Source organism: Microcaecilia unicolor, chromosome 9, assembly GCF_901765095.1.
Source record: "Microcaecilia unicolor chromosome 9, aMicUni1.1, whole genome shotgun sequence".
Classification (NCBI taxonomy): Eukaryota; Metazoa; Chordata; class Amphibia; order Gymnophiona; family Siphonopidae; genus Microcaecilia; species Microcaecilia unicolor.
Window position 1 is genome coordinate 126,357,216 of NC_044039.1, and position 24,735 is coordinate 126,381,950.

A 24,735-nucleotide genomic window follows, 5' to 3' on the forward strand; every position below is an offset into this window, starting at 1 on the left:
GGAGTGAGGTTCATTCTTGTCATGGTATGCACAAAACTAACCCACATGGAGAAATTACTCCTTGAGAGAGAGATGGATGGGAACGTTTAGTCAAGTCATGGAGGAAAACCTGTTCTAGTTTGCTACAGAACTGGATCTGAGATTTGCTTTCTAGCAAGACAACAACCCTAAGCCCAAAGCAAAATCAACAATGGCGTAGCGCAGCAAGAAATTTTAAAATTTACTTTGTGTCTGCATTGATTTCAGGAAGCAGGATTGTCAATTTTATTTATGTACACTTTATTTTATTTGAGTGAATATATGAGGATGGCAGTAGTATATTCATCCCGGTTCCAGCCATCTCAATGTTTCTCTGATGCTCGTAACCCTTGAGGCTCGCACAGACTTTACACGTTGCAGATATCAGAAGCAGCGCGGCTATATATCAGCCCGTTTCTCAAACTAAAAGGCTACGCTTTTCCCCCTTTCCTAGTTCTTATTGTAGATTCTCTCCCATCGCTCTACCGACCGCCACAGACCAGCCTCTCCCTCAGGACCGGATTCTCCCTTCCCGCAGTTACTACATTTCCCAACAAGCCCGCGGGAGCGGAGGGCGCATGCGCGGACGTGTACGTTACGTGGAGACGTCGTCGTGACTCGTGTATATGCTCGGTAGGGTGTCCGGTGATTGCAGAGGTGTCTGTTGCTTTTCCGTATAGGTTATTCCAGTGTGGGAGCAGGCTCTCGATATGTATTACAAGTTCAATGGGATAACGCAGCGGCTGGCGGGCTCCTCTCCTCATGCAGCCTATTTTCCGCAGGTGAGCGGCACTGCACCGTGCGGTCGCTGCAAGGTCAGGCAGGGCCGAAGGTGATGAGGCCATGAAGAGCATGCGCAGCTGTTACTCTAGTCTGTTTCCGGTGCTGTTGTTATTATTTTAAAGGGCACGTTGTCTTTTAAATCTGCAGCTGGGAGTGTTATGGGGAAATTTTTACCCCCTTCGCTGTATCCGCCTTTTACTTTTTGCCTGTAGTACCTGTGCAGTAGCAACAAACTGTAAGTGTAGCATAGGGTGTCTTTATATTATTTTTTGAAAGAACGACCACTTCCGTCCACTGCATATACTTTTTTAATGTGTGCTGCTGAGAGTGTTATGGATAGATATTTTTTTTAGCCCTTGCTCATTCTAAAGTTCTTAATGTCTGTGCAGTAACTTACTAACAGACTTATAAAGGCAGCATGGTATGTCTTTTTCTGGACATGATTTGAAATATAGTGATGGCAAAACTTTCATCTTCAAAACATAAATTACAGATTTCACGATTTATTTTTAGCCAACTACTGGTGTGGACAACTGTAAGTTTGAATAAGTTTAAATTAGAAAATACTCGTTTGGAACTTTAAAGTTAAGTTAAATAAAATGAAAATAGGGCAATGTGGTATTTCATTCCATCTTATTGCTTCCTTCCATAATTTGTGTTGCAGTACTGTAATTTGTGTATCTCCTCTTCTCTTTCTCTCCTTCCTGTTATGGATTTGTTTTTCTCTCCTCCCTTCTGCTATCTGATACTCTAGGTATCAGTTATGTTTTATCATTGTTAATCAATTAGATAGTACTTCCCTGTGGTAGTATCAAATAAAAATGAACCTGAACACCTGATCATGTGATTTTATTAGAACATTTCAGAGCACAGTAAAATATATAGATTGGGCCTGTTTTTGTTTGTTTTTTTAAATATCCACACATTAACTGCTCTAGATCTGGGAAGGAAGCAATTTCTGAGGCTCCATGTTCATTGCCACTCTCATTCTCATCAGGGATCACCCTTTCACCCTTGCAGTACCAGTTGACTTCCAGATTATGCACACATTGCCTCTATGCTTGCATGCTATTCGTCGAGATACTAGAATGCTGCTAGACTGTGCCAAAGTCATTGCGCCAGTGCAACTGAAAAGTCTCCTTTCAACTGACCAAAATTACTGAGTAAATGTCAGTTTTTCTTTACAGATGTTATCTTAATATTGATGTGATAAGGTTCTGGCGTATTACTCTCTTGTATCAGTGACTACCTCCCAAGTGCTACCATATTCTCTTTCTCCTCTCAACATAGTGTAAACCGGGCTTGTGTAACTTACGGCCTGCAGGCTAGAATTTGGCCCACCAAGTGCTTTTTTTCTGGCCCTTGGAAGCTTGGCAATTGTTGTAATGCTTAAGTGGCATTCTTGCTTCCCCACCATTACTTAGCTCTCTGTAAGTTGGAGCCATGTGATACCAGATGTTTGGATCGGTCTTGCAAGTTCAAGTTTCAACAGCGAGACCAACCCAAACTTCAGGCACCATGTGGCTCAAGTTTGTGGTAGAGAAGCAGGAATCTCACTGCTTCTCTTGCAGCTGAAGCCAGATGAGGTGAAAGAGAGTGGTTGGGGGGGGGGGGGGGGGTACATGAGAGAGAGAGAGAGAGAGACAGGGTGAAGGCTGGAGAGGGGACAACATACTGTCATATTTTACCACTATTTGACAAAACATTCAGCAAAATACAATGGTGTGTGTTTTGGCCCTCCAGATGTTACAAAATATAAAATGTGGCCCTAAAAAAAAAAAAAAGGTTGGATAAGCCTGGTGTAAACTGTCCCCAGCTATGCCACTCTCTCTCCCATTCTACATCTCTACCAATCAATTTTGTTCTCCCCTGGCCTAGCCCCACTATCATCTTTTTACTGTGGTGCTCTCTCTCTGAGCAGGTGGTGAACCGTATTCTAGTTAGTGTATTCAACCCCTACCCCCAAAACCTTATTAAAGGAAATATAGATAAGATATACATGCTGTGAATGAAGGACCCGCTTTACCCCAGAATCTAAACTTTATGCTAGCAGTTGGTCAAAATATGAGAGGGAGGTATCTTCCTAAAAGTTCATAGCACACATCAAGTAGCCAGGGAAGGTCCAGCAAAAATATTATTCCATATCATCATGCTGATCAATCCATAGACTGGTGGGTTGTGTCCATCTACCAGCAGGTGGAGATAGAGAGCAATCCTTTTGCCTCCCTATATGTGGTCATGTGCTGCCAGAAACTCCCCAGTATGTTCTCTATCTCAGCAGATGGTGGTCACACACAGCAGCAGCTCTGGCTAGGTCTCCAAGCCTAATTTTTAGGTTTTGTTGAGTACCTGGGGTTGAGGGCTCTTCTTGAGCAAGTGCAAACCTGGTGGCGCCAGGTCCCTCCTTTTCTCCCCCCTCCCGCTGGCTCCGTTAAAAAAAAAAAAAAAAAAAAAAATTTTGAACGTCCTTAAGGGCGTTTATTTCGACGTTTATTTAAACGTTTATTGCAGCTACTCCCTGGGACACCAGGTCGTTACAGCTCGGAGCGAGAAGCAGGTAATTTTTACCTTTTTATAGCGGGCAGGGGGTTCCCCGATCGATCTCCACGTGGCCTATGGCGTCGGAGGGCGAGGGCGCGAAGAATCGCTCCCCGGACCGCGTGTGCGCTTCTAGCGGGGATGCGGGGGTCTTAAAGTCTGACTCGCCCTTGTTGGGTGTCAGTTCGGAGGCCGGTCAGTGTCCCGGGTCTTCCTCCGGTGCGGCGGTTTTTCCCGCCATAAGCGCCCATCCCCCGCTGCTCGCCTCCGCCATCTTGGCCGGCCACGCTGCTCGGACGGCTTCTTCTTGGGCCGCCCTTGAGCTGGGAGATGTTAATGCCATGGCCGCCCTTGATTTGGGCGACGGCAAAAAAGTGGCTAAAGTTAAACGCCGTTCTTCCCGCGCGGCTCCTTCGCGGAGTGTCGCGCCGGACGCCATCTTGGATGCGCAGCATGTTTCTCCCTCGCTCTTGCGAGCGCCGGTTGAGGGTGCGTCTAGGGCTGTGGCCCAGGCTGCTGAAGTGCACAGTCTGGGGGGTTTCTCCCCCGAGTTTATTTTGCTGCTGCATCAGGCCTTCCTTATGCAAAACGCTGCCCCTTCTCCCTTGTCCGATAAAGGGGTTGAGGCCCCCGGAAGTAAACGCCCTCGGGTGGATTCCCAGGCCTTAGAGGACTCTGTTTCCTCTGATGTAGATGAGGGCAGCGTATCTGAGTTCTCCCAACGGTCCTTTGGGGATTCCTTGGAGGAGACGGATTCCCGCTCGGATGGAGCGGATGACCCCTCTGCAGCGCAGATCTTTCGCTCAGAGGACTTGCCCAACCTGTTAGTGCAGGCCATGAGCATTTTGAAGATTTCCTCTCCAGAGGACATCTCTCCCTCAGCCCCTGTTGGCTCCGCCATTATGCTGGGGACGAAGCGCCCGCCTAGAACCTTCCACGTGCATGATGCCATGCACACCTTAATTTCGGCTCAATGGGATGTCCCGGAAGCGAGCCTCAAAGTGGCTAGGGCTATGTCCCGCCTCTATCCTTTGCCTGAAAGTGAACGGGAGGCCTTTCTTTGGCCTACCGTGGATTCTTTAATCACTGCGGTGACTAAGAAAACGGCGTTGCCGGTGGAAGGTGGCACAGCCCTAAAGGACGCCCAAGACAGAAGATTGGAGGCGGCCTTAAGGTCGTCCTTCGAGGCAGCTGCCTTAAGTTTGCAGGCCTCAGTTTGCGGCTCCTATGTGGCCAGGGCGTGCCTGACGATTGTGCAGCGGGCTTCCCCCTCGGATCCTTCCTTGAGGGCTGATTGGCCGGCCCTGGAATCGGGCTTGGCTTATTTGGCAGACTTACTGTATGATGTCTTGAGAACCTCGGCTAAAGGTATGGCTCAGACAGTCTCTGCGCGGCGGTGGCTTTGGCTGAAACATTGGTCTGCGGACCACGCCTCTAAGTCCCGCCTGGCTAAGTTGCCTTTTAAAGGCAAGCTGCTCTTTGGGGTCGAGCTGGACAAAATTGTGACCGATCTCGGCACGTCTAAGGGCAAGAGGTTACCAGAGGTCAGGGCTCGGGCCAGTGCTCGCCCCGGTATCTCCAGAGGACGGTTTCAGGAAGCCCGTCGGTACCGCCCGGGCAAGTCGGGCTCCTCTGCCCCCTCTTCCTTCAAGAGGAACTTCTCCCCCAAGCAGCATTCCTTTCGCAGAGACCGCCGTCCCGGAGGTGCGCCCTCCGGTCCTCCCCCAGGGTCTCGTACCCAATGACGGGGTCCTGGTCCATGGCCCAGTGCAGATTGGAGGACGCCTGTCCTCGTTTCTGGGCGAGTGGACCAGGGTAACTTCAGACGCTTGGGTGCTGGAAGTCATCAGAGACGGCTACAAGCTAGAGTTCTGCCGACCCTTAAGAGACGGGTTTGTACTCTCTCCCTGCAAGTCTCCGGTCAAAGCTGTGGCAGTGCAGCAGACCTTGGACAATCTGATCCGCCTGGGTGCGGTCGTTCCGGTGCCAGAAAATCAGCTTGGCAAGGGACGTTACTCCATTTACTTTGTGGTACCAAAGAAAGGAGGTTCTGTAAGGCCTATCCTCGACCTCAAAGGGGTCAATCGGGCCTTGAAAGTTCGGCACTTTCGCATGGAGACTCTCCGCTCTATTATAGCGGCAGTGAAGGCAGGGGAGTTCCTGGCATCCTTGGACATCAAGGAAGCGTACTTGCATATTCCCATCTGGCCTCCTCATCAACGCTTTCTGCGTTTTGCAGTCCTGGGCCGACACTTCCAGTTCAGAGCCCTCCCGTTTGGGTTGGCTACTGCTCCGCGGACCTTCTCCAAAGTAATGGTGGTCATCGCGGCCTTCCTGCGAAAGGAAGGAGTACAAGTCCATCCTTATCTGGACGACTGGTTGATCCGAGCCCCCTCTTATGCAGACTGCGGCAAAGCTGTGGACCGGGTGATTGCTCTTTTGAGCTCCCTGGGGTGGATCATCAACTGGGAGAAAAGCCAGCTGTGCCCGACTCAGTCCCTGGAGTATCTGGGAGTTCGATTCGACACCCAAGTGGGCAGAGTGTTCCTGCCGGACAATCGGATTGTCAAACTTCAGGCTCAGGTGGACCAGTTCCTAGTAGCCTCTCCGCTTCGGGCTTGGGACTATGTGCAGCTGTTGGGCTCGATGACGGTCACGATGGAAGTAGTGCCCTGGGCCAGGGCTCATATGAGACCACTACAACACTCTCTGCTGCAGCGCTGGACTCCGGTGTCGGAGGATTATGCTGTGCGCCTTCCCTTGGACCCAGCAGTGCGCAAGGCGCTGAGCTGGTGGCTGAAGACAGAAAGTTGTCTGCAGGGATGCCTCTTGTGACCCCGGAGTGGATTGTCGTCACGACGGACGCCTCTTTGACGGGCTGGGGAGCCCACTGCTTGGGAAGGACAGCGCAGGGGCTCTGGTCTCCTGCAGAGGCAAAGTGGTCTATCAACCTCCTGGAACTCAGAGCCATTCGGTTGGCGCTTTTGGAGTTCCTCCCGGTCCTGGCGTTGAAGCCAGTACGGGTCCTGTCGGACAATGCCACGGCTGTGGCCTATGTCAACCGCCAGGGAGGTACCAAGAGCGCCCCTCTAGCCAAGGAAGCCATGAATCTATGCCAGTGGGCGGAAGCGAACCTGGAACTGCTGTCAGCGGCCCACATTGCCGGAGTCATGAATGTCAAGGCGGACTTTCTTAGTCGCCATACCTTGGATCCCGGAGAGTGGCAGTTATCGGCTCAGGCGTTCTTGGACATCACGAAGCGCTGGGGCCAGCCGAGCCTAGATCTGATGGCGTCATCGGCCAATTGCCAAGTGCCGCGCTTTTTCAGCAGAGGACGGGACCCTCGATCTCTGGGAGTAGATGCTCTTCTCCAACAGTGGCCAACACAGGAGCTTCTCTATGTGTTCCCGCCCTGGCCCATGTTGGGCAGGGTACTAGACCGGGTGGCAAAGCATCCGGGCCGAATAATCCTGGTGGGTCCGGACTGGCCCAGACGTCCCTGGTATGCGGACTTGATCAGGCTCTCAGTGGACGACCCTCTGCGGCTGGCAGTGGAGCAGGGCCTGTTGCATCAGGGTCCCGTGGTGATGGAGGATCCCTCCCCCTTTGGTCTTACGGCCTGGCTATTGAGCAGCAGCGTCTGAGGAAGAAGGGCTTCTCAGACAAGGTCATCGCCACTATGCTGAGAGCGAGGAAGCGCTCTACTTCTACTGCTTACGCCAGGGTTTGGCGTACCTTTGCAGCGTGGTGCGAAGCAGGCTCACTTTCTCCCTTCACTGCTCCAATTTCTTCAGTGCTGGTGTTCCTGCAAGAAGGTCTGGAGAAAGGCCTGTCGCTCAGTTCCCTTAGAGTCCAGGTAGCGGCTCTGGCTTGCTTCAGGGGCCGCCTGAAGGGTGCTTCCCTGGCTTCGCAGCCAGATGTGGTACGTTTTCTCAAGGGAGTTAATCACCTGCGCCCTCCTCTGCACTCAGTGGTGCCTGCGTGGAATCTCAACCTGGTGCTAAGAGCCTTGCAGAAGCCGCCTTTTGAACCCTTGTCGAGGGCATCTCTGAAAGACCTGACGTTGAAAGCAGTCTTTTTGGTGGCTATCACTTCAGCCAGAAGAGTTTCCGAGCTCCAGGCACTCTCATGTCGAGAGCCTTTTCTGCAGTTCACTGAGGCAGGAGTGACTATTTGCACAGTGCCTTCCTTCCTGCCCAAGATTGTTTCTCGCTTCCATGTGAATCAGCAGCTCTGCCTCCCTTCCTTTCGTAGGGAGGACTACCCAGAGGAATACTCTGCTCTCAAATATCTGGATGTGAGACGAGTCATCATCAGATACTTGGAAGTGACCAATGATTTCCGGAAATCGGATCATCTGTTTGTCCTGTTTGCAGGTCCTCGTAAGGGTCTGCAGGCTGCTAAGCCTACAGTGGCAAGATGGGTCAAGGAAGCCATTGCAGCGGCTTATGTGGCCGCGGGGAAGGTGCCGCCTATCCAGCTGAAGGCTCACTCCACTAGAGCTCAGGCGGCCTCGATGGCAGAGGCCGGGTCCGTCTCCTTGGAAGAGATATGCAAGGCGGCAACTTGGGCATCGGCCCATACCTTCTCCAGGCATTACCGCTTGACTGTGGCTGCTCGGGCGGAGGCCCGGTTTGGAGCTTCAGTGTTGCGGTCAGGGATTTCTATGTCCCGCCCTGGGTGAGTACTGCTTCGGTACATCCCACCAGTCTATGGATTGATCAGCATGATGATATGGAAGGTAAAATTATGTATCATACCTGATAATTTTCTTTCCATTAATCATAGCTGATCAATCCATAGGCCCTCCCAGATATCTGTACTGTTTATATTCTGGTTGCATTTCAGGTTCAAGTTTAGTCTTCAGTTCCTGTTCAGGAGGACTTCGTGTTCAAGTTTTTTCAATTGGATTCTTCAAGAGTTGAGACGAGTTTGTGTTACAGTGAGCTGCTGCATTCCTCTCCCCTCCGTTTTACGGGGCTGGATTGAGACATAAATTCTGCCGGCGCTCCCTCCCGCTTCGTGCGGCTGTAGGGCAGCTTTGTACCCCTCCCGCTTCGGCGGTGTTAGGGTCAGTCAGCTCCTCCCGCGGTTGCGGTTGCAGGATAAGCCAGATCCCCCCGCATCGGCGGGGTGGTGTCCCTCCCCCGCTCCGCGGGGATGAGCTGGACGGATTCCCCTCCCCCACTTGTGTGGGGATGAGCTGGGTTAATTCCCCTCCCCCGTTTCGGCGGTGGTGAGCTGGGCAGAGTGTCCCTTTGTGGGTGTAATTCTCTAAGTGCTGAGTCCTGCGGATGGAGCTTGGATAGCGACATACTGAGGAGTTTCCGGCAGCACATGACCACATATAGGGAGGCAAAAGGATTGCTCTCTATCTCCACCTGCTGGTAGATGGACACAACCCACCAGTCTATGGATTGATCAGCTATGATTAATGGAAAGAAAATTATCAGGTATGATACGTAATTTTACCATTTGCATTTGCTGAGCTGCTTCCTTAATGCATCTCTTTTTTGATTTGAATTAGGTTATTAAAAGAAATACAAATGAGCTTTGAAGTGAAATGAGGAATCCTATGTGACAATATCACAGTACTAATAGCTACCTAATTTTAGTATTGAGACATGTATCAGTACAGACTATGGTTTGCATGTCCCTGAATTACCATCATAATTTCTGAATATATTTTGGGGTAGATTCAAGAGAGCGCCAAAATTTAAGGCGCTGGGTTGTTGTGCACTAAGCGCGAATTCTATACCAACAGTTCTGTGCAGAACAGCTATTATAGAATACTTGTGTAAGTCCACAGTTTCACACGTAACTTTAGGCACAAGTACTTAAACCATGTCAAAAGCTGGTGTAACTGTTAGCAATTATGTGCGTAACTCCTAGTATTCTGTAACTTGTGTGCCTAACTCATAGGCACGCCCCTGACCTGCTTATGCCCCTCCCACATCCGCATCCCCCTAGAACTTGTGTTCGATAGAATTTGTGCACACGGGGCTTCTTTTACTGAGATGCACTAGCAATTTTAGCACGCACTAAACGTTAGTGACGTCCATAGGAATACATGGATGCCGCTGATGTTTAGCGCACTCTAAATATTAGCACGCACTAAAGACGCTAGCGTGCCTTGGTAAAGGACCCTCGCAGCTTCTAGAATAGTGACTAAGGGCAGTTACGTGTACAGTTCTAATTAGTGCTGACTAACACCAATAATTGGCTGTCAACTCCAATTAACAGCCAATGATTAAGTTGTGCTTGCAACTAACCTTATTTTATAAATTGTGTGTGTGAATTTGCCCGCTAAGCCTAAATTTTGGTGAGCAAGTTTATTTAATTAGGGGGTTTGTGCTTAGAGTATAAGCCAGTGTAAATCTTGCAGCCATCAGTTATGAAAGGTCTGGGGAAATGTACCTAACCTTTTTATTTCTTGTGACACAGGCCCGTTTTAAGTAGTTCTTGATTTTTTTCTCTGCTTCTTGAGCCCAAAAGGATTGTGCATTGCAGTAGAGATTCCATGATGTACCTTGAAGTCCAAATTAGACCATAGCAAAGGGTTATGTTTGTTTTGTCTCCTAAGTGCTTCAGTTTCTCAGTCCTTAAGTCTTTTCAGGTACTTCCAGATTTTTTAACATGAGCTATCTTGTAGCCCGTACATGTGCTGTGGCTATTTGAAACTGTTTCGCATATACATTTTTGTTATAGTAACTAAATTAAAATCTTACATTGGTTGCCTCCACAGAGGAGGAAATGCGGCAATATTTAACTAGGGCCAGTCTACTCAGTCTTTCCCCATTGCATGCAGAGGTTCTGTCCAAACCCACTACTGAAACTTTGTAAGTCTAAGTGCTTTGAAAATGCACCTCTGTATCTCCAAATGGATCAGGACCTGGGGGGGGGGGGGGGGGTCACTCATGAACAAAAGAATAGGAGAGAGCGCTGGGTTATTTGCTAAAGGTTTCAATATCCAGCTCTTTGGTGGAAAATGGATATAAAGTTTTGTATTGCTGGTACTATACTAGTAGACTGGCAAAAATGTTTGGCTCTGATAAGGATCTTTGTTGGATGGGCTGTGCAATGCAAGGCAATGTGTACCATATTTGCTGGACTTGCCCCAAGCAGGTGCAGGGTTCTTGGAAGGACATCCTACTTACTCTTCAGCTAATGACAGGTCTGACCTATCCAGCCAAGGCTGAACATTGTCTTTTCTATTTTAAACCTTTTGGTATCAAATCTGAAATACACAGATTAGTTGCTAGCTTTTTCATAGCTGGTAAGCTCACCTTGGCGGTGGCCTGGAAATAGCCTGCACTGCCTCAGATTTCTGTGGTCCTCCGCAGGATGGATTTTATCTTCTAGGTGTTGAAACTTACAGCACTGCGGACTGGCCAGCTTGTACAATTTCATCGAATATGAAGCTTGGAAGCGGACTGTATGTGGGAGAGATACTACTTGAGCTTCTGGATGCATGCTTAGATTGCTTGGCTTTTTGATGCCTATTTTTTGTGGTTGAGATAGGGATAGAAACATGGAGGGGTTAGTCTAGGGTTGATTTTCATTGATAATTTTGATTTGCTGATCTATCACAGTCTCGACTATGTGATGTGTGTATTTTTTTAACTTTAATAAACATAATAATAATAAAATCTTAAACTGGAAGACCATGAGTGGCAAATGAATTCAAAACAAAAGGATGGATTTATCAGTTCTACAGCAAATTTGTTCCTCCTGTGAGTCATTTTGGATAAGGACTATCTTATCTCCATATGTACACTGTTAAATGAGTTCTGGCAACTTCAAGCATAGGAGTCACCACATTCTGCTCAGGATGCTGCTGTAGCTAAACTTACTATGGTGGTATTATAGCCCCCCCCCCCCCCCCCCCCAATTTCATGGGCTGAATACGCTGATCTCACACCCCCGGATTCTATATAGATTGCACAAAGTTGGGTGTGCAAATTTGGGTGCCGATCAAAAATCCATGCCCAAATTAATTAGCTAATGAGGTGTGAACAATCAGAGTTAAGTGGCAGCAATTTGGAATTAAGGGGTCCTTTTATGAAGCTGCTTAAAACGTGTGTGTTTTTGATGAGAGCCGAGGCCCTCTTTTACTGCAGCAGGTAAAAGGCAGGGTTTTTAAAAAAAGAAATGGGTGTTCAGCAAGTGAAGTACTTGTCGCATGCCCATTTCTGGTGGCAGCACTTACCGCCACCCATTGAGGTGGCGGTAAGGGCTCCCGCGTTACCCTGGCGCTAATCGGGCACTGCCCAATTACTGCTGGTATACACTGGTGCTACAAAAATTAAAATACCATATAGTGCTGGAAATGGCGCACGCCGGGGGTGGGAACTACTGCTGAGCTGCTGCGGTAGCCCAGTGGTACTTCCCTTTTAGCGAGTGGTAAGCCCGGGTTGGGCTTACTGCTGCTTTGTAAAAGGGCCCCTAACTGCACATCTGCCGTATGTGCTGTTTTATAAAATGGGCACCTAGATTTCATAGCGCGCAACTCCAAAGGGGCATGGCAATGGGAGGGGCACGGGTAGATCAGGGACACCCAAAAGTTAGGTGTAATGTTATAGAATACTATCAATTGCGCGCCAGCATTTACGCCAGTTTCTGTCAGGCATAAATTCTGTCACCCAAGGTTAGGTGAGAAATGCACACTAAGCCAGTATTTTGCAAAAGTGCTCTGTGGGAAGCACCCTTTATAGAGTATTAGCGCGGCTAATCCCAGTGCGAAGGAGATATAAAAATGAAGGACAGGGAATATGCCCGTAAACAAAAAAAACAGACAGCTTTATTCTTGTGGGGGGGGGGGGGGGGAGAAAATGAAGAAGGAGCATACAAAATTAAAAACAGTATTAGGAGATATAAAAGTATAGGAATGAGACCGAGATTAGAAGAAACACAGTGTCAAACTGGACAAAAAAAATGAGCACAGAAAAAAAACTGTTACAACTGTTATTTGAAGATTCTGTAAGTAAGAGCTGGAAATGGTTATTCATCTCATAGCCTGGTGGACAATGCTGATGACAAAAAATTTTTATACAGAAAGGCACAAGCTGGTGCATCTCATCCGTTGGAAACAATGTACCAGAAGAGCATTGGGATTTAAGACTCTAACCCTCAAATTCTATAAATGGTGCCTTAATTCTGATGTACGCCGCTGAAAAGGGGACATGGCCATGGGCATGGAGTGGGCAGGTTGTGGGAGTTTTAAAAAACTGTACTATTATGGAATACATCCGATCTGCGCCTACGTTATGATGCCCAGGTATTTAGGCCTGGTTTTAGGTAGCCTAAATGGGTGTACCTAAATTTTAGTCACAAGAATGGAGTGGTTTTTTGGTGCCACTTTTTAAGAGCCATTCATAGAATTTGGCCCTACGAGAATTGTGGAAAACAAAGATACAAGAAAATTGGAGAGGTAACAACTGAGCCACCAATAAAATTTAAATATTAAAGTTTGGCCAGTTTAGGACAGCCCCAATTTTGTATTTCCTTCGCTGACCTCATTACTTAGTTTGCACACCGCTGTACAGAAAGTGCTAATAAAATATAAACTACTTAAATAAGTTTTGGTCTGATGGTTACGTGGGTTTTTAGTAACAGCTCACATTTGTGCCTATAAAGCTGTAAATGACAAAATAGTTTTATGTTTATTGTGTCGCTTACTATACCTATAGCCTTTCACAAATAACCACCAAAGTGGTTTATATCACTAAAATAAGGAAAGGGAAAGGAACGACAAATTTCGACAGAGCAGATTAAAGAGAAACTAATCAGGCATTATGTCGCAGTTGTTGACACCCCCCGAGACAACCTATTCTGGAAAACCCTGAGTGAAAAAAAATGTGTTTTCAACCCAGCCTTAAATTTTTGATAAGAGAATTTAGCTGTTAGGGTCAGTGGCAGAGAATTCCAAAGGGAGGGCACCAGGTAAAAGAAGACACTCGAATGAGTGAATGCATATTGTACAAGACATACTGATGGAACATGTAGAGAAATTAAAGATGCAAAATAAAGTGGTTGACCAGAATGGAGTGTCTTATGCGCTAGACTCAGGATGTTGAATTTAATTCGATAATGATCAGGGAGCTAATGGCGATGAAGGAAGAGAGGTGTCAAGTGATCAAATTGACCTGGAGGTGAATAGAATTGTTTTCTACTCTCTAGAGGCTTTTTAGGAGAGCAGAGGGTATACCTGAATAAATAGTGTTACAGTAATCCAGCCTTGAAGCAACCAAGGTATAGAGAAGAGATGCACAAGCAGAGTCATCAAAATAGGTTCAGAGTGGATAAGAATAAACGCATGGAAACAAGATGACCACATGACCTACCTGTAGTTCAAATGAAAGCTGATATTCCAAAAAGATTCCCAAGTAATGAAAAGAGTCCACTAGTGTAATTGGGGTCCCCAGGATGGTGGGAGAGAGCAATGGTCTGAGAGTCTTCCCTGTTACCCAGCATGCAGTGGGTTTCCGCAGATGAAGGACGAGTCGATTAGAGTGTAGCCAAGAGGTAACAACAGCTAGCAAGGTTGTAAAGTGGAAAGGGATGCATCCGGGTCCTGATAAGATACTAATAAAATATTGTCTGCGTAAAAATAGGAGTGTATCGGTGGTGAGGGGGCTAAAGAAGATATTAAACAACAGTGGTGCCAGAACGGAGCCCTGAGGCACTCTGCAAGGCAGTGAATGTGTTGGGGAAACAGAAGAGGATATGGAAACTGAGAAAATACGCTCGGGGGGAAAAAAAGAGAAATGAACCATTTGAGATCAGTGCCAGATAAATCAATGTTCTTAAGACTAGTTAGCAAAATTTGATGATCAATAAGGTCAAATGCAGCCTTTAAGACCAAACAAAACCACAAGCGCAGCACGTCGGCCCTCAAAGTGGTATGGAAATTAATGAGCGAGTTCTGTGGCCAGGCCTGAAACCTGATTGATACAAGTGCAGGGTGGAAGACTTCACGTGACTTTATTTATTTATCAATTTTATACAATATAATGAAACAATATTATTGCATCAACAAATACATTCAGATCCGTACTATCAAAAACACCATTCTTAAATAAGAAATAGATTACAAGAAAGACTAAGCTTTCAAAAATTTTAAACAAAGACATCAACTTTGAAGAAAATTTTATTTTTCTTTCCATCTGAATTTTAAAGAAACATTTTTATGTCATAGCGTCATCCATATTATATGCATTGTTTAGCATTCTTCAGTGTACATTTTTAACATTTAACAAAACAGATGTTAATTTTTGGTGTGCATCTGTAGGGGCTGAAACCTGCTGCTCCAGTAGAGCCAGCACCACTGATATTTGCCACGCCAACTAGACTGGCCACAGAACATGGCTCACATGGTTCCCTTCAAATGCCAAGTTACCTGGGAAAGAACAGAGTCCCTGAGCTACAGAAAATCTTCCAGGTATATGTTCTATAAGATCTGCTAAAATGTTTTCATTTTGAAGAAACACATTTTAAGGATTGGATAGCAAACACGTTATTCTAATTGGGGAGTATAGTGTTTAAGAAGATACTTTTCTTGCCTAGCAAATATTTTTTTTGTAGTGTCCTTTGTTCCTTATTTTCCCATTTATTAGTGCAACGGTTTATGTAGGGGGGTGTCAAACTTAAGGCTTGTGGGTTGTTTCAGGCCTGCAAGGGTCTTTTACCTGGTCCCTGAGTATGGCAAGAAGCCAATAGTGATATTTGCAGGCCTTCTTAAAGGAATCAAGAGGCTGCAACCTCCAATATACCCTTAGAGTGCCCCTCCTTTTTGGATCTTCTGTGCATTCTTCCAGCACAGACTAAAATCAAAGGCTGTTCAGACCAGGAACAGTTTCCAGTTCTGTAATGTACAATGCTGGAGCTCTTCCTGCTGGAGGAAGAGAGAGAAGAGGATCTCTGAGTTATATGGCAGGTGGGGTAGGTGAAGAGTGGTTGACAAGATTTGAGGTACTGCAGTAAAGTGTGAGTGGGGGTATTGGAAGGGGTGCAGGAGGGAGGAAAGGAGTAAGGGAACCATAGTCGGTGTGGGACAGTGATAGAGTGAGGACATTGGGGTGTGAATGAGGAGGCCTGAGGTACAGCCGGGGGTGAAATAAGAGGACTGGACTGGAGAGGATTCAAATGGGTGTTGAGAAAGGGGGCTTATCCCTCTAACTCTCCCAATCTTCCCCTCCCTCTGTATCTCTGCCTCTCTTGCAATCCTTTCTCCACTTCCCTCCTGTAGTTAGACACAACTGAGTTTCAGTTAACTTATGGGCCTTGTTAAGGCAGTTTTTGGAAACAGAGCAAATTTTGGGTTTGCTGGAAGTGGCCGAGCAGTAGGCTAAGTACCAATGAAGTTAGCATACAAGATCTACTTCTGCCACTAACACTCTTTGAATTTGGGCAAATCACATTGTTCCATTGCCTAAGGTACCCATTTAAATTGTAGGCTGTTGTACCTGAATGCTTATTACTGCACTGTGAACATGCAGTAGTGCTATAAAAATAAGTATTAGGTAAGGTGCTTCGGTTTCTTCTTCTTAATTTCTTATTTCTTTAATTATTCTTTCCTGTTGAAAATATAGAGTATGTTCTGTAGATCAGTTAATTATGGAAGAAAACAAACAAACAAACAAACTAGAGCTCACCACATCATATTAACACCTGCATAGAACTTTAAGGCCCAATATTCAGAAAATGGGGAGCTCCTAAATTTATGCTCCTAAGTTAGGCTCATAAATTTGTGCCCTATTTTCAGCCAAATTTAGGAGCACAAGTTTTCAGCTGAAATTGTCATCTTAATTTAGGAGCTTAAAAGTTAGGCTTATAAATTTAGGCCAGCCATTCATTTGCCGAGATTTATGAGCCTAGTGCCGAAAATCAGTGCTAAGCTCCTACCTTCTTTTCTTCACCCTAAATCCACCTCTGTTGCCACCCACTTCTTTTCTAAATTTAAGAGCTGAGTAAAAATGTATGCACTCAGCCCTAATAAATGTTCTAAAAGTCCAAATTATGAGCAACACTCTCAAAGTTAGGAGCATAAATCTTTTAAATATTGGGCCCTTAGTGATTAGCGATTAAGAGTGTTCTGAAATATGTAAAGGATCCCCAGACACACAACAATGTATAAGATAAGGGACCCTAAATGTGGTGCAGCTGTAAAACATTAATTGATGGATAATTGAGAGTGTAAGTTGTTTGCCAGATCACCAGAAAATTATAATTTGGAGAAGTACCACATTTATATCATACCTTATTTCATGCTTTGATGTGTGACTGGGGTCCTTTACATAGATTTTTGTGTGGTCAGTGAAACACACTCCTATTTTAATGCACTTATATTTTTTTTAGACAGTGGACTGTGAAAAATTTCTTTATATCCTTGCATTTTTACAAGGCACTCTGATATAATATTGTATACACACATTCTCCTTAAGTGTACCTGAATGTAACTCACCTTGAGCTACTACTGAAAAGGTGTGAGCAAAATCCAAACAAATAATTAAATATTCTATGTTACAAACCTGCTTATAATCGAAATAGAAAAACGCCTATATTGTGACCCAAATCGGGAGATAGACGTTTATCTCACAAAAACGAATAAAGCGGTATAATCGAAAGCCGAATTTGGACGTTTTCAACTACACTCCGTCGCGGATGCAGACAAAGTTGATGGGGGCGTGTCGAAGGCATGGTGAAGGCGGAACTGGGGCGTGGTTATCGGGCGATCAGAGATGGGCGCCTTTCGCCGATAATGGAAAAAAAGTATGCGTTTGTAGCTAGAATTTAGGGCACTTTTCCTGGACCCTGTTTTTTCACGAATAAGGCCCCAAAAAGTGCCCTAAATGACCAGATTACCCCAGAGGGAATCGGGGATGTTCTCCGAGGACAAGCAGGCTGCTTGTTCTCACGACTGGGGGGGACGTCCGCGGCAGCCCCCACCAACCGGAAATAAGCTTCGCGGGACGGTCGACACGCAGGGCACGCCCACCGCGCATGCGCGGCCGTCTTCCCGCCCGTGCGCGACCGCTCCCGCCAGTTACTTTTTTTCCGCGACTGAGAGAGTTGTGTTTTCCCCTCTCTCTCGTTTCAGCCGCCGGATTTTTTCGACCGCGTTTACGCGGATCGTCGCTTTTGGCCTGTTCGGCCTCTTCTTCTTCTTCTTTCTCTTTTATTAAAAAAAAAAAAAAAAAAAAAAAAGAGAGAATTTTGCGCGTGTGGAGCACGCGCTCCTTCTTTTCCCTCGCTTTCTAGCGGGGACGCCTCGTTGCGGCCTAGTGGCCGCTCGGTCGGTTTCAGTTTTCGTGGTGTGATTTTAGCCACCATTGCCGACTTTGACTTCGCCGACGCGATTTTTCCGTCGATGTCCTCGAAGGTCCCGAGTGGATTTAAAAAGTGTGGTCGCTGCGGCCGGCCGATCTCGCAGACCGACACCCACGCTTGGTGCCTCCAGTGCCTCGGGCCGGAGCACAATCTCAAGTCGTGCGTTTTGTGTCTCGGTCTCCGGAAACGGACTCAGGTTGCGAGGCAAGTTCTGCGGGACCGTCTTTTTGGAACTTGCGCCGGCCCCTCGACGTCGACCTCGACGGCATCGGTATCGAAGACCGGTTCTTCGGTACCGGTATCGATGCCCGAGACATCGGCACCGATGGCAGCGACCCCAGGAGAACAGGTCCCGTCGGCCCGCCGGTCCGCCGGCGAGAGTGGGGTAGAGAGACCGCGTGGGCAGTCGGCCCCGGTCACTCCCTCATCTCGTGAGCCACGGGACCGAACCCTGTCGGACCCGGTACCTCGAGACCGAGGGGGATCGACCTCCTCCTCCTCCATGCCCTCCGGCGCCGGTGACGTGCACCGGAAAAAGGACAAGAAGCGCCGTCACCGGGAGCCCTCGGTGCACCCTGAAGGGGAGTCGACGCCGAAGCGTCATCGTAGAGAGGAGAGATCTCCGTCGGTGGTGGAGGTACCGACGCGTCGGGGTTCCGGCACCTCGGTGCCGTCTCCTGGCCCCCAGCAGCTTCCGGCACCGACACCCTTACCGGCCCCACCGCCTTTCCCGGCAGCGGGCCTGGACGAGTGCCTCAGAGCCATCCTTCCGGGGATCCTGGAAGGGCTGATGCGCCAGGCTGTGCCGGCGCCGGGGGTGCTTGCGCCCTCGGCGCCGATGACTGTGGCGCCGGCGAGCTCTAGCCCGGCGCCGGGGCAGTCGACACCGCCGCCGCTTGCGGTGCCGGTCTCGACAGCCACGCAGGTGGAGTCCCCGTCGACGTCGATGGAGGGAGCTCCGTCCCCGCCGGCGCGGGAGTCCACCGCTCGACGACACCGAGACCTCGGTGCCTCGACGTCGAGCCGGGCCCGGTACCGGACGCAGCTACATGAGCTAATGTCCGATACCGAGGATGAGGACTCGTGGGGGGAAGAGGAGGACCCGAGATATTTCTCCTCAGAGGAGTCTACGGGCCTTCCCTCGGACCCCACGCCGTCACCGGAGAGGAAGCTCTCACCTCCTGAGAGTCTCTCCTTTGCCTCCTTTGTGCGGGATATGTCTATAAGCATTCCCTTTCCCGTGGTCTCTGTGGAAGAGCCGAGGGCCGAGATGCTCGAGGTCCTCGACTATCCATCACCACCTAGAGAGTCCTCCACGGTACCGCTGCACAATGTCCTGAAGGAGACGCTGCTCCGGAACTGGGTGCGACCACTAACTAATCCCACCATTCCCAAGAAAGCAGAGTCCCAGTACAGGATCCACTCTGACCCAGAGCTCATGCGGCCCCAGTTGCCCCATGACTCGGCGGTCGTGGATTCTGCTCTCAAGAGGGCACGGAGTTCGAGGGATACCGCCTCGGCGCCCCCGGGGCGGGAGTCTCGCACTCTGGACTCATTTGGGAGGAAGGCCTACCAATCCTCCATGCTCGTGACCCGCATCCAATCTTACCTGCTCTATATGAGCATCCACATGCGGACCAATGTGCAACAGCTGGCGGACCTGGTCGATAAGCTCCCGCCGGAGCAGTCCAGGCCTTATCAGGAGGTGGTCAGGCAGCTGAAGGCGTGCAGAAAGTTCCTGTCCAGGGGGATTTTTGACACCTGTGACGTGGCATCTCGTGCTGCGGCCCAAGGTATAGTGATGCGCAGGCTCTCATGGCTGCGTGCCTCTGACCTGGACAACCGCACCCAGCAGAGACTGGCTGACGTCCCTTGCCGGGGGGATAACATTTTCGGTGAGAAGGTCGAGCAGATGGTGGACCAACTGCATCAGCGGGAAACCGCTCTCGACAAGCTCTCCCACCGGGCGCCTTCAGCACCCGCCCCCACGGGTGGGCGTTTTTCCCGGGCACGGCAGGCTGCACCCTATTCTTTTGCGAAGCGTAGGTACAACCAGCCGGCCCGAAGGCCTCGTCAGGCACAGGGACAGCCCCAGCGCGCTCGTTCTCGTCAACAGCGTGCGCCTAAGCAGCCCCCTGCGCCTCCACAGCAAAAGCCGGGGACGGGCTTTTGACTGGATCCACGGGAACATAGCCGCCCTACAAGTGTCCGTACCGGACGATCTGCCGGTCGGAGGGAGGTTAAAATTTTTTCACCAAAGGTGGCCTCTCATAACCTCCGACCAGTGGGTTCTCCAAATAGTGCGGTGCGGATACGCCCTGAATTTGGCCTCCCTGCCTCCAAATTGTCCTTCGGGAGCTCAGTCTTTCAGCTCCCTTCACAAGCAGGTACTTGCAGAGGAACTCTCCGCCCTTCTCAGCGCCAATGCGGTCGAGCCCGTACCACCCGGGCAGGAAGGGCAGGGATTCTATTCCAGGTACTTCCTTGTGGAAAAGAAAACAGGGGGGATGCGTCCCATCCTAGACCTGAGAGGCCTGAACAAATTCCTGGTCAAAGAAAAGTTCAGGATGCTTTCCTTGGGCACCCTTCTGCCAATGATTCAGAAAAACGATTGGCTATGTTCCCTGGATTTAAAGGACGCATACACTCACATCCCGATACTGCCAGCTCACAGACAGTATCTCAGATTCCGCCTGGGCGCACGGCACTTTCAGTATTGTGTGCTGCCCTTTGGGCTCGCCTCTGCCCCACGAGTGTTCACAAAGTGCCTCGTGGTGGTGGCGGCGTATCTCCGCAAGCTGGGAGTGCACGTGTTCCCATATCTCGACGATTGGCTGGTCAAGAGCACCTCGGAGGCAGGAGCCCTCCGGTCCATGCAGTGCACTATTCAACTTCTGGAGCTGCTGGGGTTTGTGATAAATTACCCAAAGTCCCATCTCCAGCCTACTCAGTCTCTGGAATTCATAGGAGCGCTGCTGAATACCCAGACGGCTCAGGCCTACCTTCCCGAAGCGAGGGCTACCAATCTCTTGGCCCTGGCTTCGCAGACCAGAGCGTCTCAGCAGATCACAGCTCGGCAGATGTTGAGACTTCTGGGTCATATGGCCTCCACAGTTCATGTGACTCCCATGGCTCGTCTTCACATGAGATCTGCTCAATGGACCCTAGCTTCCCAGTGGTTTCAAGCCACCGGGAATCTAGAAGATGTCATCCGCCTCTCCACCAGTTGCCGCACTTCACTGCTCTGGTGGACCATCCGGACCAATTTGACCCTGGGACGTCCATTCCAAATTCCGCAGCCCACGAAAGTGCTGACGACGGATGCATCTCGCCTGGGGTGGGGAGCCCATGTCGATGGGCTCCACACTCAGGGTCTGTGGTCCCTCCAGGAAAAGGATCTGCAGATCAACCTCCTGGAGCTCCGAGCGATCTGGAACGCACTGAAGGCTTTCAGAGATCGGCTGTCCTGTCAAATTATCCAAATTCGGACAGACAATCAGGTTGCAATGTATTACGTCAACAAGCAGGGGGGCACCGGATCTCGCCCCCTGTGCCAGGAGGCCGTCGGGATGTGGCGTTGGGCGTGTCGGTTCGGCATGCTCCTCCAAGCCACGTACCTGGCAGGCGTAAACAACAGTCTGGCCGACAGACTGAGCAGAGTCATGCAACCGCACGAGTGGTCGCTCCATGCCAGAGTGGTACGCAAGATCTTCCGAGCGTGGGGCACCCCCTCGGTGGACCTTTTCGCCTCTCAGACCAACCACAAGCTGCCTCTGTTCTGTTCCAGACTTCAGGCACACGGCAGGCTAGCGTCGGATGCCTTTCTCCTCCATTGGGGGACCGGCCTCCTGTATGCTTATCCTCCCATACCTTTGGTGGGGAAGACCTTACTGAAGCTCAAGCAAGACCGCGGCACCATGATTCTGATCGCGCCCTTTTGGCCCCGTCAGATCTGGTTCCCTCTTCTTCTGGAGTTGTCCTCCGAAGAACCGTGGAGATTGGAGTGTTTTCCGACTCTCATTTCGCAGAACGACGGAGCGTTGCTGCACCCCAACCTCCAGTCTCTGGCTCTCACGGCCTGGATGTTGAGGGCGTAGACTTCACTGCGTTGGGTCTGTCTGAGGGTGTCTCCCGGGTCTTGCTTGCCTCTAGGAAGGATTCCACTAAAAAGAGTTACTTTTTCAAGTGGAGGAGGTTTGTCGTGTGGTGTGAGAGCATGGCCCTAGAACCTCGTTCTTGCCCTGCACAGAACCTGCTTGAATACCTTCTGCACTTATCAGAGTCTGGCCTCAAGACCAACTCAGTAAGGAATCACCTTAGTGCGATTAGTGCTTACCATTATCGTGTGGAAGGAAAAGCCATCTCTGGAGAGCCTTTAGTCGTTCGATTCATGAGAGGCTTGCTTTTGTCAAAGCCCCCTGTCAAGCCTCCTACTGTGTCATGGGATCTCAACGTCGTCCTCACCCAGCTGATGAAACCTCCTTTTGAGCCACTGAATACCTGCCATCTGAAGTACTTGACCTGGAAGGTCATTTTCTTGGTGGCAGTTACTTCAGCTCGTAGGGTCAGTGAGCTTCAAGCCCTAGTAGCTCATGCTCCATATACCAAATTTCATCACAACAGAGTAGTGCTCCGCACCCACCCAAAGTTCCTGCCGAAGGTGGTGTCGGAGTTCCATCTTAACCAGTCAATTGTCTTGCCAACATTCTTCCCCAGGCCGCATACCCGCCCTGCTGAACGTCAGTTGCACACATTGGACTGCAAGAGAGCATTGGCCTTCTACTTGGAGCGGACACAGCCCCACAGACAGTCCGCCCAATTGTTTGTTTCTTTCGACCCTAACAGGCTAGGGGTCGCTGTCGGGAAACGCACCATCTCCAATTGGCTAGCAGATTGCATTTCCTTCACTTACGCCCAGGCTGGGCTGACTCTTGAGGGTCATGTCACGGCTCATAGTGTTAGAGCCATGGCAGCGTCAGTGGCCCACTTGAAGTCAGCCACTATTGAAGAGATTTGCAAGGCTGCGACGTGGTCATCTGTCCACACATTCACATCACATTACTGCCTCCAGCAGGATACCCGACGCGACAGTCGGTTCGGGCAGTCGGTGCTGCAGAATCTGTTTGGGGTGTAAATCCAACTCCACCCTCCAGGACCCGAATTTATTCTAGTCAGGCTGCACTCTCAGTTAGTTGTTCTTCGTAGGTCAATTTCTGTTGTTTCCTCGCCGTTGCGAGGTTCAATTGACCTGGGTTCTTGTTTTGAGTGAGCCTGAGAGCTAGGGATACCCCAGTCGTGAGAACAAGCAGCCTGCTTGTCCTCAGAGAAAGGGTATGATACATACCTGTAGCAGTTGTTCTCCGAGGACAGCAGGCTGATTGTTCTCACCTTCCCTCCCTCCTCCCCTTTGGAGTTGTGTGTTTCATCTTTTGCTAGTCATTCAACTGGCGGGAGCGGTCGCGCACGGGCGGGAAGACGGCCGCGCATGCGCGGTGGGCGTGCCCTGCGTGTCGACCGTCCCGCGAAGCTTATTTCCGGTTGGTGGGGGCTGCCGCGGACGTCCCCCCCAGTCGTGAGAACAATCAGCCTGCTGTCCTCGGAGAACAACTGCTACAGGTATGTATCATACCCTACCTCCCCAGACTCCCCCAGTGGTCACTAACCCCCTCCCTCCACAAAAAAATGATGTTTCACAACTTTTTATTTTCACCCTCAAATGTCATACCCACCTCCCTGGCAGCAGTATGCAGGTCCCTGGAGCAGTTGTTAGGGGGTGCAGTGGACTTCAGGCAGGTGGACCCAGGCCCATCCCCCCCCTACCTGTTACAATTGTGCTGCTTAATGCTTAGTCATCCAACCCCCCCAAACCCACTGTACCCACGTGTAGGTGCCCCCTTCACCCCTTAGGGCTATAGTAATGGTGTAGACTTGTGGGCAGGGGGATTTGGGGGGCTCAACACACAAGGGAAGGGTGCTATGCAACTGGGAGCTCTTTTACCTTTTTTTTTTTTTTTTGTAAAAGTGCCCCCTAGGGTGCCCGGTTGGTGTCCTGGCATGTGAGGGGGACTAGTGCACTACAAATCCTGGCCCCTTCCACGAACAAATGCCTTGGATTTATTCGTTTTTGAGCTGGGCGCTTTCATTTTCCATTATCACTGAAAAACAAAAACGCCCAGCTCACAAATTGTCGAATAAAACAGGGACGTCTATTTTTTTCGAAAATATGGTTCGGTCCGCCCCTTCACGGACCCGTTCTCGGAGATAAACGCCCATGGAGATAGACGTTTTCGTTCAATTATGCCCCTCAAAGTCACTGTGGATATCCTGAAAGTTTAACTGGCTTGTAGGGTTATCAGGACGGATTTAGGAAGCCTTGCTTTAGTGCTTCTGGTCATTTGAGTGGCCCCTGTGGTTCATGTTTGTTTTTGTTTTTTTTAGAAACCAGATGGGTTACCAGTTTATCTGAAAGGAGGGTATTCAGATAAATTGCTGTACCGGATTACCATGGCATTGACAATTGGAGGTGTTATCTATTCTTTGGTTGCTCTCTTCATGGCATCTCAGCCTCACAAGAAATAGGAAGAAGATCTTCACTATTGGATATATAATGATTGTGCAAATATTACAATGAATTGAACATTGTTTAATAAGTTTTTAATTTATGCCCTGTGAATCAACTGTGAGAGTGTATATCAATATTATGTATGTAAAAGTATTATGTGTATGCAGTTTCTAATGTTTTTGCTAAAATTAGGAGATAACTGAGTTTGATTGTGCATGTTTTCTTGACCTAGTACAGATCTACAATAACCAGAGATGTAATAATAAGTGAGTATGGAATGAATCAACATTTCTTGAAGTAATCTACAAAAGTAAATGAACAATAAATGCTGAACCAAAAAAACAACAAGGCAAGAGATCTGCAAGATCCAAACGTGGAGAATAAAAGAGCAGATCAAAGTGACATCCAAAGGATTTTATTAGAGATATCATATATAAGAAAGTTGCCCGACACAGGCTGTGTTTTGCCCACAGAGGGCTGTGTCAGGGGCTACAACAAACAAACAA

General features: G+C 49.0%; 1 protein-coding gene across 1 annotated transcript; it reads left to right on the top strand.

Annotated features, from left to right (window-relative positions):
- The first annotated feature begins 610 nt into the window (after positions 1–610).
- LOC115478033 (cytochrome c oxidase subunit 7A-related protein, mitochondrial-like) lies at positions 611–24,523 on the top strand. Its single transcript, XM_030215232.1, has 3 exons — positions 611–800; positions 14,630–14,779; positions 24,106–24,523. Exons 1-3 carry the CDS (start codon positions 729–731, stop codon positions 24,244–24,246), a joined length of 363 nt encoding a protein of 120 aa, XP_030071092.1. The 5' UTR covers positions 611–728; the 3' UTR covers positions 24,247–24,523.
- The last annotated feature ends 212 nt before the right edge of the window (positions 24,524–24,735 follow it).